This window comes from Leptinotarsa decemlineata, unplaced genomic scaffold (assembly GCF_025532065.1).
Source record: "Leptinotarsa decemlineata unplaced genomic scaffold, Ldec_3_MD MMD2_tig00001019_RagTag_RagTag, whole genome shotgun sequence".
NCBI classification, from domain to species: domain Eukaryota; kingdom Metazoa; phylum Arthropoda; class Insecta; order Coleoptera; family Chrysomelidae; genus Leptinotarsa; species Leptinotarsa decemlineata.
Window position 1 is genome coordinate 4,141,094 of NW_027412557.1, and position 15,654 is coordinate 4,156,747.

The window sequence follows — 15,654 nt, forward strand, 5'->3', positions numbered from 1 at the left end:
ATGTAGGAGATGACGAGTAACCCTGGATCGGTTGAATGAGAACAGTCACAGCTAAGCATTCTTGGAGTCCACACGTGTTGTTTATTAATGTTCGTTATGGGATTAGAATAAATATTGTATTCGAAGACTTTGTGTTTATGTTATTTGACACAAAGGACAAAAAGTTTTTGAAAATGAATATTCTGAAATTAGTATTGACAATTAATAGCGAAGTTCGATTCAGTTCCTGAGTAAATCCTTCGACTGAACTTATGTAGATACATACCACTCACCCCAAAGAATATCAATCATTTAAAATTGCAAATATATTTTTTTGCCAAACCGATGAAAAAAAATCTCAAATAAGACATGCTTTATTTCACCAATGTTACCAGTTCTGGTTAATAATTAAGGCGTCCTCAAACAAAATTTACTCATAATGTTATGATGAGCCAGTGTTATTAACAATTACGTGACTAATGCAATAAAATGTTATTCATGTCGTGAATTGCGAATCACAAGCGCAAGCGTGCGGTTTTCTCTTGGGCATGGTGTGATAGAGCAGAGAAAAGCAACATTCAGTTTCGAATTGGCTTTTTAAGTGTACGTGTGTTCTACTTCGATTAGCAGTTGACATGGCTGTAAGTTGTGCTTAGCTATACTAACAACTGCAATTTTAATATATATATGATGAGTTGTTTTTCTGGGTGTTCATCCGTTGTGTAGTCTTCATCGATTATCCAACGAATGATTACCTGGAAAAACAACTCATCATATGTCACCATTAGTGGAAACCTACACTGGCAAACAACAAATGAATAGATAAAATAATGGAAAAAACTCAGCAAAGTTAGATTACAACTAAAAAATCATTTTCATCAAACAGACAAGTTGGCAGAGAAAATATGTCAAAAAAAAAATTAACACCTGAGAAAATGAATTAAAAATATCATTTTCTTTTTTTTAGAAACACTTTTCCTAAAGAAGATGTGATCATTGAAAACATATTTAATTTTTTTCAGTTATTATTCTCTGTTTTCAATTCAATTTCGTTTTCGGAAAGTAATTGTAATGCACTATTTGGAACCCTTGGTGTAGTAATCAATATTACTGGAGTTTCATCCCAACACCAAACTCAGTTATAAAATATTCCAAAAACTTGAATTTCAGAAAATAATGTTTCTCATTTAACACTATAGCACACAAATAACCAAGAAACTATATACTGTTAAAGTTCTCACACTAATATTATTTTTTTATAAAATCACTGAAGGTATCAACGTCAACTTTCGAAATTCAGTTAGTGGAATGAAAATCAAAACACCATCTGTTTACTCCAGTAATGTTGTTGCAAAACAAAATCACTGAGCCGAACGTAAACAACTGAAATAGAATATTTTGAAATGTGAATTTGTATTAAACATACTCAGACTAGTAAAAAAATAGCCGTTTTTTACCGTTACTGAATGGTTGATTACTCTGGTACCATGCTTACAAACAAATCAAAAACAAATATGAATAATTCAAATGATAATTCAATCAATATAATCAAAGATAAATGTCACTGGAAAGATGATATAGAAAAACGTAATGTCTATAAACAAATTGGAATCGTATGACCGGCTATGACTCATAAAATTGTTTATGCAAACGAGTCAAGGTAAAATAAATTACGAGGATCTGATGTTAGTGTATCTCCTCGAACTGAAATTATTCAGATAAAGTATATCAATTAGTCACATTGAAAACTTATTATACTGTTATAAAAATTAGTTCGTGGCCCTATTGAGCTTCGAAAACAGTTATATCAATATAATAATGTGATTAAATATAATACTCTGTTATGAGGGATATAACTGAAAATTTTGAACACAAATACTTTTTCCACACACCAGAACTGAAACACTTTACTCGACGCGGCTTTCACCAAACAAATTTTCATCGTCAGGAGTCAACGAGTTTCAAAAGCTCATATAGACTCGACAACATATCTTCATATCGACATAAGTCAAAAATTCCAGACTTCCCGGTTCCCATCATTTTGTCTTCAATATATAACTTAATAGAGCTTCAATTCCAAAACAGGCTTCAATTCAGAGCTTCAATTGCCCAAAATTCACATTATCACAAAGTTGTGCTGAAAGCGCTCTTGACTCAAATTTTAAAAGAATAAATTGGTGGTCCATCTGAAATAACAACTAATCTTCCTTAAAAAGACAATGCGGGAAAAATTGAAGACGGCCAACGCCCAGATTGCTGAACAAATGAAATCGATTTCAACCATCGTTCAGATCAGATGAGAATAATTACGAGCTGAACACTTCTATTAGTTCAAAAAAACTTATATTGTTAGCATCAGAAACCTGCAAACAAAAATTTGATCATGTTAATTTACTTATCGAAATGCAATGGTGTGTGGAATTTCAAGACAAACAATGATAAGCAATCATAAAAATAATGACAAATGGAAATGACCTGAGGAACTATAGAAACGTTCGAACTAATTGAGTTGAGATCTAGGAATAGTTACGTGAGTGTATGTCTTGTCTAAATACAATGAAAACGACTGTTTCTAAAGACTAAAATAATATTCAAAATTTCGAATGAATACCGTACTTACTCAAGAACAAACATTGATCATGGTCATATGAAAAAGTAGATTTGCAGAAAAAAACTGAATTGAAATTGGAATCCATCTCCATAGGGTATTTCAATGATATAGTATTGAGAAAATATTTGCTGATGACGTATACATTGTATAAATGAAAAGAAATATGAAAGCATTCGATATGGTTCCCAGACTCATCTCTCTGTAAAGTAAATCATATTATACTTATTATACTCTATTTATCTAACCTGTCGTATTGTTCCGAAAATACGCTGTCTGTCCAAAAAATAAAATGAATTTTCTTTTATTTATTATACATCAATTTCTATGCTGTCCCCTTCAAAGTACTTCCAGATATAATACACTTGTGCCAGGCTTTTTTTCCAATCCTCGAAGCAGTTCCGCTTCGTAGCAGGGCGCTAAATCTGGTGAATATAATGGCTAAGGCATGATCACGGTCAAAAAATTCCGAACAAGCAATGACGAGTGAGCAGTTGCATTATCTTGAATGCCATGAATTGTTTTCCCGTATTTTTTCTCGCAAACGGCGCATAACTTCAAGATAATACTCCTTATTGGCTGTACGATCATGTGGCAAGAATTCCTGGTGTACTACGTCATGGTAATCGAAAAAAACATTGAGCAAAACTTTTGATTTTGCCTCTCCTGGGCTTTTCCATTGGGACAAATGGACTTTGGTTTCGATGTTATAACCATATACCCATCTTCGTCACCTTAAAAGCAAATGCTCATGCGAAGAAATCAGCAATCCTGGAACGAACTTCATTGTCAAATGCTTCATGCTCAAAGTTTACGAAAAAATTGAACGTCATGTGCCAACCGATATGGTGACATCCTCAACAATTCCTCTAATAGTGATTCTCCATAACAATGGGCTTGTTTCATGATTTTTGGTTTATAGTTCACTTGATAGAACATTCAAATTGAAAAACAGTGCACATTGTTTCAGCTCTCTAAGTACCGTAGTTTTCCCGTGATTAATTATCAAAAATCGAATATGGTAGGTTGATGTCACGGGCCTATTCCCGCTTCTTGTTCGATTGACCAATAGAAACAATAGAAATAATCAACATTACCAAATCGTTAAATTTACGAAGCCTATTTATCAATTCAATTATGGAAGTGTATATGAACCCGTTAACGTTTCAATTAATGAAAAATTCTACACATGAAATAAAATGTACACGCAAAATCACGTTCGGAAATAAGTTCTATATCTAAAATCAGTACACAATGTTTACCTCAACTATGATTTTATGCATTATTTAATAATATACAGTTATGAAAATTAAAAACTATAGCAAACTGGATCAGAGTCATTCCAAATATTCAATTAATTCAACAATCCTCAATCTGTACAATTTATTATAAATCACGATTCCTACATACATACCTCTTTCTAATATTTCTACTAAATTCAAGTATTATAGGCTCGCTTGGGTAACTGTTGAATCTTCCAAAACTTGAGAGGAAAGTTGAATAAAGTCAAGCAAAGACAGAATTGATTGTACTCGAACTGATCCAACAAAAGCTTCTGAGGTAATACCAGTAATCATATGATGAAATTTAATGAAGTAAAATTTTATTATTTTGCAAAAATATTAATTCATTTTGTTTCATACACTCAGCAACAGTATTTAGTCCAGATAATACTTAATGAATCGAAGAGGTTTTGTATTAAAGTGTATAATATTTTAAAATTCTTGCAAAGCGCTTTCGACTTTCGTCATCATCAGTGCTCACCTGAAAGTAAGTGATCTAGTTGAAAAGGGAATTTAGTGAAATTGAAGTTGTAAAATTTTTTAAAGTTAAGAAATTTGGAAAAATTGTTTGAGATTACTTACTTGTCAGGCAACAGGAAGTATCAAGATAAGTGAATTGTACATTGTAATATTTAAATTATATAAAACAAAATAGGCTTATAGCCAAGAAAATACATTTTTGGATTCAGGCCATGTGGTTCAGTCAAAGTATCTTATGAAGAAGGACAACTTGAGACAGAATGTGTCAAGTGTCATGTTAAAATAATGGTACCAACTTGAGGAGTGATCCATTATGGGTTTGATTGAATATGTAGAGGAAAAATATTGAATAAATTATATTAATAAACTGTGATTAATTAATAATTCATAATCCTCTTATGAAGGGGAAGGAAATCTCTGTTTAAGTTTACTTGAGTATTTAAACAATGATCATTGTTGGAAAGTTCTTTAGAAATCTCCAACTCTTCAAACAAGTCAAGTCTAAGGAAATTTTTATTATCTATTTTATGTTATATTTTGGAATTTCTATTGGGACTAAAGTTGTGATTGTGAAATTTTATGTGGTGGCCAAAAGCAGATTTATCAGGTTTTTGTACCAGGTACAAAAATTTCCTTTAAATCTCAAAACAACTTAAGTAACTTTTTAGTAAATTCTAAAGACAAAATCAACAAATTAAACAGAAGTGGAGTCTACAAGCTTAACTGTTCTGATTGTTCGGCATCTTACATTGGTAGAACCTGTAGACCTCTTTTCACTCGTATTAATGAACATATAAAAAACCTGATAAATCTGCTTTCGACCACCACATAAAATTTCACAATCACAACTTTAGTCCCAATAGAAATTCCAAAATATTACATAAAATAGATAATAAAAATTTCCTTAGACTTAGAAGAGTTGGAGATTTCTAAAGAACTTTCCAACAATGATCATTGTTTCAATACTCAAGTAAACTTAAACAGAGATTTCCTTCCCCTTCATAAGAGGGTTATGAATTATTAATTAATCACAGTTTATTAATATAATTTATTCAATATTTTTCCTCTACATATTCAATCAAACCCATAATGGATCACTCCTCAAGTTGGTACCATTATTTTAACATGACACTTGACACATTCTGTCTCAAGTTGTCCTTCTTCATAAGATACTTTGACTGAACCACATGGCCTGAATCCAAAAATGTATTTTCTTGGCTATAAGCCTATTTTGTTTAATATAATTTAAATATTACAATGTACAATTCACTTATCTTGATACTTCCTGTTGCCTGACAAGTAAGTAATCACAAACAATTTTTCCAAATTTCTTAACCTTGAAAAATTTTACAACTTCAATTCCACTAAATTTCCTTTTCAACTAGATCACTTACTTTTAGGTGAGCACTGATGATGACGAAAGTCGAAAGCACTTTGCAAGAATTTTAAAATATTATACACTTTAATACAAAACCTCTTCGATTCATTAATTCAAATAAGTGTATTCAGCTTTTCCAAATCCTCAGATAATACTTTCTGTGAAGAATACTTAAAGTTGAAATAAAAAACTGTGTCATCAAATTCAATATTTTCGTTCTCCTTTCATTTATAGTCCCTTTTTAAATAATTTCTACAAAGTCTTAGAAGAGTAGAAGCATTTTAGTTCTTTCTTTTCAATACTTTCACCAATTTTTTTCTCATTTTATCTTTTGGGAACCTAATCTCATTATATGAAGTAACTCACCTATAAACCAATGTGTTTTCTGTTTTCTTGTGCCTTTCCGCACAATTGAAATCAGCACAAGAATGCACTATATAATATTCAAATATATCTCTAAAACACTTTTGAAGCACACACAAACTAAATTCGATGAAAAAACGAATTGTTCCTATGCGAGTGTCAGCTTGGAAAACGTTGAAACTCAGTGTTGCAAAAACAAGCAGAATGGATCCGATATGACATACATTTTCAATGCCGAATAAACCAACGGATTGGTACACCATTTTCCTAAGAATATGAACGATCAATTAAAATGTTCTGTAATTATTCATTCATTTTTTTTAAGAAAAAAACCAGCAAACAAATAAATATACAATGATAAAATCGCTCGAATCCACGAATCAAGCATAAAAATGGACAATAATATTTGCCTTGATAACTGATATAGTACAAGTTATATCTAAATATGATTCGAAATAAAATTTAACGAGCTGTATTTTTAAATGGTTTTCGAATGCTCATTAACCCTAATAAAATAAATCATTTATGCATTCATGCCACCCACCAAAAATAAGAAATTCAACGTAACTGGTATATTAGCCATATTGTCATCCAGTCAGCTTGCGCCCTCTGTAGTGTATGCGACAATGTGCTCTTTCTAATGTCAATGGTTTCCACACACAACTGGAACACTGAAACACTTTTTGTCTGGTATGGATGATCTGTTTTTACAACTAGGTATAAAGCATATTTTAACCATTTTGTTGGTAGTAATGGTGAAATTCAATCCAAAAATAACCTAAAAAAATATTTTTCGAAATGTAAACTAATGACACGGAATATGCAGCAAAAAAGGCACCCGCAAAGACCTACCTTTTACAAAAAAAAAACGTTTTTTAATTAGATAATTATAACAGTTGTATTCACACTGAGTTGACGACAACAAAAAAAATGCAAATATTTTTGGTATTCCATTTCTCACACAAAATTTGATGCGATTTTTTTGATCCATTTTTTTCGTTAGCAAAAAACACTTTAAAAAACGCTGATCGAATGTACGTAGCCGACAAAAATTGACCATTCACCTCATATGTACACGTAATAAATTTTCTTTTTTTGGATCCAAAAATGGGAAAACACAAACAATAATTGATGTTTTTTGTACATTTACTTTTACTTATGATGCACTGTTTGGAACCTTTGGTGTAGTAATGAATATTACTGGAGTTTTTCTTTTCTTTTCTTTTAATCTTCCTCTTTGAAGATGATCACTTGGTGATCGAAACACGTGTCGAGGTGTTAAAAATAACGATTTGGTGTTGGGGAAGAAACTCCAGTAAAATACATTCACTTTTGATAAATTTGCAACAGGCTTGATTAAAATCCCTAATGAAAACCATTCCTTCGCAATCATCTCCACAATAGTCTGATAAAAATCAACCGAATATAAGGAAATCAAACCTCATTCTGACTAAAGTTGACTAAATTATAGATATTTGTCTGTGGAATTATATGAGATCATCATCATTTACTAGTGGGGTGATATTCAAAAATTCGTGTCTCGGTGATATTTCCATATTGATTATAGAATTGGGTGGTTGCTATAACAAACGGAAATAATTATATGGATAATTGATTTTTACCGAAACATCATTGTTTAGAGGTTTTGCAATATTTGAAATACTATCAATTTATATTTGAAAGTGAAATATATTCGTAATCTGTTTTGGAGATATACATTACCTTGTGATATCCTTCAGAGAACGTTTTCTAATAAAGTGTTTCTCACTTTTGATGAAACCACCGAACATACTTGTAACATTGGAGTATATTCAAAATTCCACAAAATTGACTAAAGTAAAAGTTGAATATTACTGGAGCTTCTTCCCAACACCAAACCGTTATTTCAACACGTGTTTCGATCACCAAGTGATCATCTTCAAGAGGATGATTTCAACACCTCGACACGTGTTTCGATCACCAAGTGATCATCTTCAGAAAGATGATCATTTGGTGATTGAAACACGTGTCGAAGTGTTGAAATAACAGTTTGTGTTGGAAAAAAACTCCAGTAATATTAATTACTACACCAAAGGTTCCAAACAGTGCATCACAAAAATGTAAAAGATATTATTCACGTGCTGTGTTTGAATTTCATTTCGAAAATAGTTTACCACTTTCAAGCAATGAACAATAGATATATATCAAAAAGCACATATGACAGTAATTCTGGACAGTAATTTTGAAGCAGGCATCATAGAAAACATTTAGTTAGGAAATAAATTAGCTTTCAGAAAACCTCATTTTAAGTAAGATATGTTATTTGAAAAAGTACTTCCCGAAGTACTTCCCGAATTTCATGTGAAAGCTGTTCAATAAGTTTCCGGTAATTTGAAATTTATCTAATGTTTGCAAAACCATATTTTTTCAGAAATTTCTAAATAAAATGAAATTTACCAATTATCGGATTCATCCGGTATGATTATACAGTTTATTGGTGAAATATGTCACTAACAACGTTGTGTGAAATTTCACAATTCCTCGGGGTAGTACTTCTAGCTAGACTATATGAGAAAGAAGAAAGACTATATGAACACGTGCCATTATGATTCTATTCTAACTCTATAGTTTTCAGAACTTGGGACTGATACCTTTTTTTCTCGAAAAATAGATAAAAACTGGCTTCCTTGTTTCAGTAGTAATCACGATACATATTTTAACAAAAAAAAAAAAATATCCGTTCACAAATATTTCCCTGAAAAATGTTCGTTTCAATGTTTCTGTCTTCCATTTTGTGAGGATACTTTTTCGAATTTCGTGGTATATCAATAACAGTAAATGAAATTTCAGACGGATGAAAAATATAGGTAATGAATACAAAAATCATCAAGAAAGAGAATTATGAAAAAAAAAACTAAAATCAGTTTTCATCAAAATATAAATCGTTTGCATTCAAGTTATAATATTTTGTTTTCTATTTCTCTCTCCTGTTTTTTATTTATTGATTTTTTCAACTTCGCCTTTTTTGTAATATACAATTCAATCAGTTATTGAACATTTCCCAATATATTTTCATTTAATTATTTTCATCAACATTTCCTAAAAACGTCAGTTATTATTTTTCATACCTATACATTGAATAGTATAAATTAGAACAGAGTTAATGAGTTGAGATATTCAATGGTGGATAATTATATTTTTCATAATAGTAGTTGTTTACAGCTGATTCTCGGCCTCCCCCCACCACTATGACGTATTAATTGCTTTTTTTATTGGTTGTTGTTTGGTGAAGTTTTTTTGTTGTGCAGTGAAGTCAAGGCGTTGTGACCTTGAAGTGTCTGGTGCATGGATCGTTCAGATTTTTTTTTCATATGAGATTTTGTGTGTTTATGTGTGTGTGTAGGAGAATGCACGGTACAGGGTTTCATCATGTGCTTGTTTGTCTATGTACAAACATACGTCTGCATACTTCGAAGATCCTCCAAGTAATAAATGCTCCATCGGTGTTAGGGCACCAAGTTAGTAGTGGAGTGACGTCACAGCAATAACCGTTCAACGGCTAGAGAGCGACATGTTCACTCCACGACGTGTGGCAGAGTAATGCGTATTCATCGGTCTGCCCTCACCTCTCCTGAAGCGATGAAGGTTCGCTCTAGCCCCGCTATCCATGGTGACACAACGGCAGCCGAGGACTGTTTGCCTAGCGTCTACCCTCTCCGAGACCGCAACGACCACTGCTTGCTCGTACCGGCAACTGTTATCGCATCAAGTTGGGAGATGGGCTTGGCTGTGACGTCAGGCATCTCTAGTGGATAGCAACTAGCAATGTGAATCTTTCACGGTTTCATGGTGGGGGTGACTCACACTGTTTAATATAAAAGAAATGCCTGGCACACTATGAAATCAGTAGACGAATATATCTGCAGCAGTTAGCAATTGGTAGAGTGTTATTCAGTTCGTAATAGAAGGAAGACGGTGAGTGTATTTGTCTGTTGGAAATTGTTTATATTTTCATATATATTTTCATCATGTCCGTTTCAAAAGTAGACTTGAATAAAATTAATAATTTGATTGTACAGGAGGTTGAAATACTAGAGCAAAAGGCCTTATCATCATTGCCAATTGATGAAGTGTACATAATTAAAAATATGTCAACTTATTCTACACGATTTGGTAAATCAATTTTATTAACTTTGCAAGATGTGAGCAATGATAAATTATTTAAAACATGGCTACCAAAACGTATTTCGTTGCAATTCAGTGATGACGATATATCTTGTATCAACTCATCAGGTGGTAAATATACGATGATGTATTTAGGACAGAGCCAACAAAGTTTTGCTGGCATGAAAACGCGATCTCTAGTCAAATTCAATATGATTGAATAATAGTAATAATTTATAGTGAATTTCTTTAGGTCATAGCTTACAAAGTTTTTTTTGGTGTGAAAACGATAACTCTAGTCAAATTCAATATGATTGAATAATAATAGTAATTATAATGAATTTCTTATTGTTTTATTAATATTCATATATTAGATGATAATTATATGGAAATATAAACATTACTAACTTAGTTGAATACACTCACTTTGTAACTACAAGTAAAATGGGAATGTGAGTATTATATCACTGAAAAATTGGAGGTTGCTTATTGTTTTTTTTTTTTTTGTTCGATTTCAGTTCCACCATTTAAAGATGTGGATGCAGTACGCAAGTCAAGATTGGGTCGATATTGTAGATCTCAAATCATCGGTTCAACATTTGTCGTCTAAATTGAAGGTGTTGGGTGATGGAGCCGAACATGCAAGCGTTTATGATATGAGTGTATGCTATGATGAAAAACAAATCGAATTATGCCTTCGTGATGCTGAGAACTATTGGAGTGGTGCAGAAGTTTGCAACAAATTTTTGGATAATGAATTGGAATTGTGGCAACTTTGTGAGGTTATGATTGAACTGAACCTAAGAAGATTCCTGTATAGCCTCCAACCATACTTGCCAGAATGGATTATTCATCACTTTGAATTGAATGATGAAAATCGAGAGGAAATTGAAGATGGTCGCGAAAATGATGATTATGAGGAAGAAGTTATTTTAGATAGTCTGTATGTTCCTGTGAATCATAAATAATGTCAAATAAAAAACTTTGTATTATTTTCATGTTTTATTTATTTAAATCTGATGAAATACAATAGAAAATGATTACAAAACAATAAATATGATATAAAATACAATACATGATATAAGTCAGTTACAAATAAAAAAAAAAAAAGATCATAAAACAGTACATGATAGAGTGAAAAAAAAGTGTCAATATCTGCTATGAACTGAACCATCCAATGCATTGTATGTTAAAACTGTATCATGCAAAATTAATGCATATACTTTAGTGTTGTCTGGAAACTTGGTCTTCCTCGTCTCAAACTCAATCTTTATATCAATAGTTGATGATTTTGTTGCATTCGGTTGATGGGAACAATCGATGACGAATAGTGGATTCTCTCTAAATTGTCCAATGTCCATCAGAGGTTCACTCATATCTTTATCATAATAACTTCGCTGGAAACTCTCAAAAGCATAATAAGCAGGAGCATCAAGTTTTTTATCGAAATTCAAATTCCAACGCTCATATGGATAAACTTCAGAATTCAAGTATACTCGAATACTATTGATATCAGCAGTTGTGAATTTTGTAATATCTTGTGTTCTATCTTCAGATGTGGTAGTACTTTGGAATGCGATGATGACAAAACGAGGAGTTTCCAATGCGTTAGTTGTTTTGATGGCCCATATGTCTGAAGAAGTCCCACGTAATGATGGTAGTTCATAGAGGTCCCACATACGATACGCCAACTTGATTTTGGCATTCAGACCGCTTTTGTTTATTCTACTCAAAAGTTTGAGCTTGTGTTTATCATCTGGTACAATATGCCTTATTTTCCATTCGATTTTATTTATTTCCAAATCAGCATCAACCTCACCTATATATGAGTTTTTGAATGATCGAGCGATAATCAAAATCAATTCCTGTTTGGCATTCAAGATACTTTTGTTGTAATCTTCAGCAAAACCCATCAAATATTTCAGTGGTAGTTTTCCACTAAAAACATGACTGTTTGTATCCAAGATATCTTGCTTCAATTGTGAAAGTCCCCAACCAGATGTCAATAATGTGTTAGCATGAGATTGTCCAAATGATATCATGGTTTTCATTGTAGATGTTATCCCAGGTTTTCTAACAACAGCCACTTGTTCACCTCCCATTTCATAACGAATTTCGTCAAAGAGAAATGCAATTGCATTATTCGAGAGATAGCATGTTTTCGCTACATCTTTGGGGGTGAATTTACCTTCTATGTAAATGAAGCTCTCGGCAATATCTAGTATAACATCTTGATTATTGATTGCAATTCTGATTTCATCCGAATTCCTGAATAGCGGTGATCCATAGGGCTTATATGTGTGCTCATGTAAACTTATGAGAGAATGATCGAGCACTGGTTCATTGAATATATTCAACTTTTCATTGTTTGTTTCGAGCACCATTGTTATTTTCTCACTTTCAATCCAATCGATTTCAAAAATTTAAGATCACTCACAGACAGAGCGTTATGTGCTAACTGTTTAGCATACACTTGTGGAATGAGCTTCTTTTTATGCACACCTTTCTTTTTGATAGTGCAACTCGTTTGGGATTGTTCAATGCGATTTTGTCTATTATAAATGAAACCCATAACAACAGTTATTCGATTTTCTTCAATTCCAAAATAATGAAAATCTCTTCTTCACTTCCAAAATCGATAAGGTTATTTTTTTCATCCAAAATACGCACTGTAATGTTGTGAATCAATTGACGACCTTCTGGACTGACAGGCATATATATAATACTGTGTGGTTCTTTAGTAAGATTGTAGCCAGGTTCAACATCAATATCGAATGAGAAAAGAATGTGGGATTCTTCACCATTTATATATGAACCAGATATTATATTGCAATCTAAGCGGATAAGTCTCACAGTTGTAATGTTTATTGGTAATGATGATTCATGTATCTGATTTGGTGGAAATATTTCATGAGCGAACCCCATCATTTCTGCTATTGAATTTGGATGTGTCAGATCAATTTCATATTTGGATCGCATTTCACATTTGAATGTATTATTATTGGCGTGTAGATAGAAAATATCATCTGCAACGACATCATTTGGTTTTTTATCATGAAACAATCTGAACATGATATGTTTCTGTATGACGGCATTGATCTCTTCTATTTCATAAGCACCACATGGAATTTCAATTGTCAACTTTTGGGGTATCGATGAGTTGTCATTACTGATTCTAAAACTAACTAAGTTATTAGCTTCAGTTATATTATTGATTGTATTGCATCCATAGAATCCCAAAAGTCCTAATCCATAACGACTGTTCCTATCCAATTCAATTGGTGGAAAAAAATCCGCACTCAAGACACTTGTCCCGACAGCTTGTAGCTCGAACTTTCGTGACATGACTGATGAATATTTTGAAACACATTTCAATTTATTATTGTACACAGCAACAGCACATTTGAGACAATTTACACTTTTTGGAAGGTGTTGTATTGTAATAAGTATCATTTTTATTGATACCAATATTCACATCCTCTATATTACAAATACAACACATAGATTTCCGAGGTATAGGACCGTCATTAACATCCGATTCTGAATTTTGATCGTGGTGGTGGTGCTCATAACAATATCTATGTTTCATTATATCGATGTCATCTTGCAGATGCTTAGGCAACTTTTCCCAAACATATGCAATCTCATGTGCAACACATGCAAGTATCACTTCCTTAGGCATATTTGCAAGCATCACTTTATCCATTTTTTTCAAGGTACCATATTTTGAAAACATTCTAAGTGAAAACCCCATTCCCTTGATAGCCTCCCGATCCAGTTTTGGTGTTGAATCCATTTTTATTTGGAAAATTATTTAGAGAGAAACTGCAAGCACAAGTGACCACAGAGAACTGTATTAAATTTCTGTTGTCGATCATAGTTATATTTGATTTTTACATTCGAACATTTTCGAAAGAATCGAGTCAATTCCAATGGTGGGGGTAGATCTCCAAAACTATCGAAATATGTGACTTCTTTCCCACATTTTTTATATGCCACCCAATGTGTTCCTGGTCCACTTATTCCATCTAAATTAACAATAGCTGTCTCGTTTTGTTTTGGACCTGAAGATGGTAATCTATCACGCATAAAAACACCACGAAAATGTGGAATTTTCATTTTTTGTGCATAATAACTGAGATCGAGATCAGTAAGAGGCCTCTGAGGTAGGGGTTCAATTAGTTTTTTGTTTTGTTTGTGGCTTTGTATGGTTTTAAATATAGTCCTAAACCTTTACGGTATGGTTTGAGATATATTCCACTTCCGCGTTTGCCTAATGCTACAGCCTCCATGGTTTTATTGTGACGATTGGCTTCCATTAAAGCCGCTCTGCTGGCTTTTGCCGAATTCACGGCCTTGGTAATACCAGCAGCAGCTCCCGCCAAACTTCCTAGTGCGGATAGTCCAGCAAAAATTGGTATCAATGGTAAAAGTCCACCGATCTTGGGAACAGGAATTATGCGTGGTGTGCGGATTTTCTTCTTTCCACCGGCAGCTTTAAGGTATTTACGTGCCGCCTGCAATGCCACAGTGATAGCTTTTTTGCTATTATTCGTCACAAATTGATTCCCACCAGCTTTCTTCAATACATTTCGCACTTTATGGACTATCCCAGCACCAAATGCAACTTTTTTAATTTTATTTTTCTTCGTTTGTTTCCTCTTACATTTTTTCTTATTGGTACTACAACCCATGCCCATATGTCTTTTCGCTTTCATAATGTTGGTGACAAGTAATGCAGCTGCTCTTTCCCCAATACTCGCGTCCTTCGATTTAACCCTATCCCAAGCGCTGTATTCAAGTTCTTTGTCGGCTAAATGTCTTGCTGCAAGATCGGATGGATGCTTAGAATATTGAATATCGTGTTTTTTGCATTCAATATCTAATTTATTGATTCCAGGGTCGTTACGAGCTAAACGTTGTTTCAATTTTGTACCCGGTCCACAGTATTGATAACCTCCGGTAGATGTAATTCGAAAGGAAGTTTGTTTATTAAATCATTAACAAAACCACAACCTCTTTTAATTTTACGATCACTTTCAATACGTCCGTATCGTTTGATGGTACACATTGAAATGAATAAGCTAATAACATTTATATAGTCTCCAACCACGGCACGATGCGCATTGTAAAACAGAAAGAAAAGTTTGCTGTAGATAATCTAGATGAGAAATTTGGTTGTGGATTGAATGGACAAAGGGTATTCAGACATGGTCCACTACTTCCATCATCAGTTCGAGGACTCATTATAGGACCTTCAAATTGTGGAAAGACGAATGCAATGATATCACTATTAACACATCCACAAGGACTGAGATTTAGAAATGTGTATCTCTATTCGAAATCACTCAATCAACCTAAATATCAGTACTTGCGAAGTGTTTTGGAACCTATAAAAGGATTAGGTTTTTATACATTCA

General features: G+C 32.9%; 1 protein-coding gene across 3 annotated transcripts in view; it reads left to right on the forward strand.

Annotated features, from left to right (window-relative positions):
• Positions 1 to 461: 461 nt before the first annotated feature.
• Positions 462 to 15,654, forward strand: part of LOC111515760 (annexin B9) — a 51,946-nt gene continuing 36,753 nt past the window's right edge. For all 3 annotated transcript variants that reach the window (XM_074175360.1, XM_074175359.1, XM_074175358.1), the window contains exon 1: positions 462 to 620. In XM_074175360.1, coding sequence (XP_074031461.1) covers positions 615 to 620 — 6 coding nt within the window. In that variant the 5' untranslated portion in view covers positions 462 to 614. The remainder of the gene's footprint in view (positions 621 to 15,654) is intronic.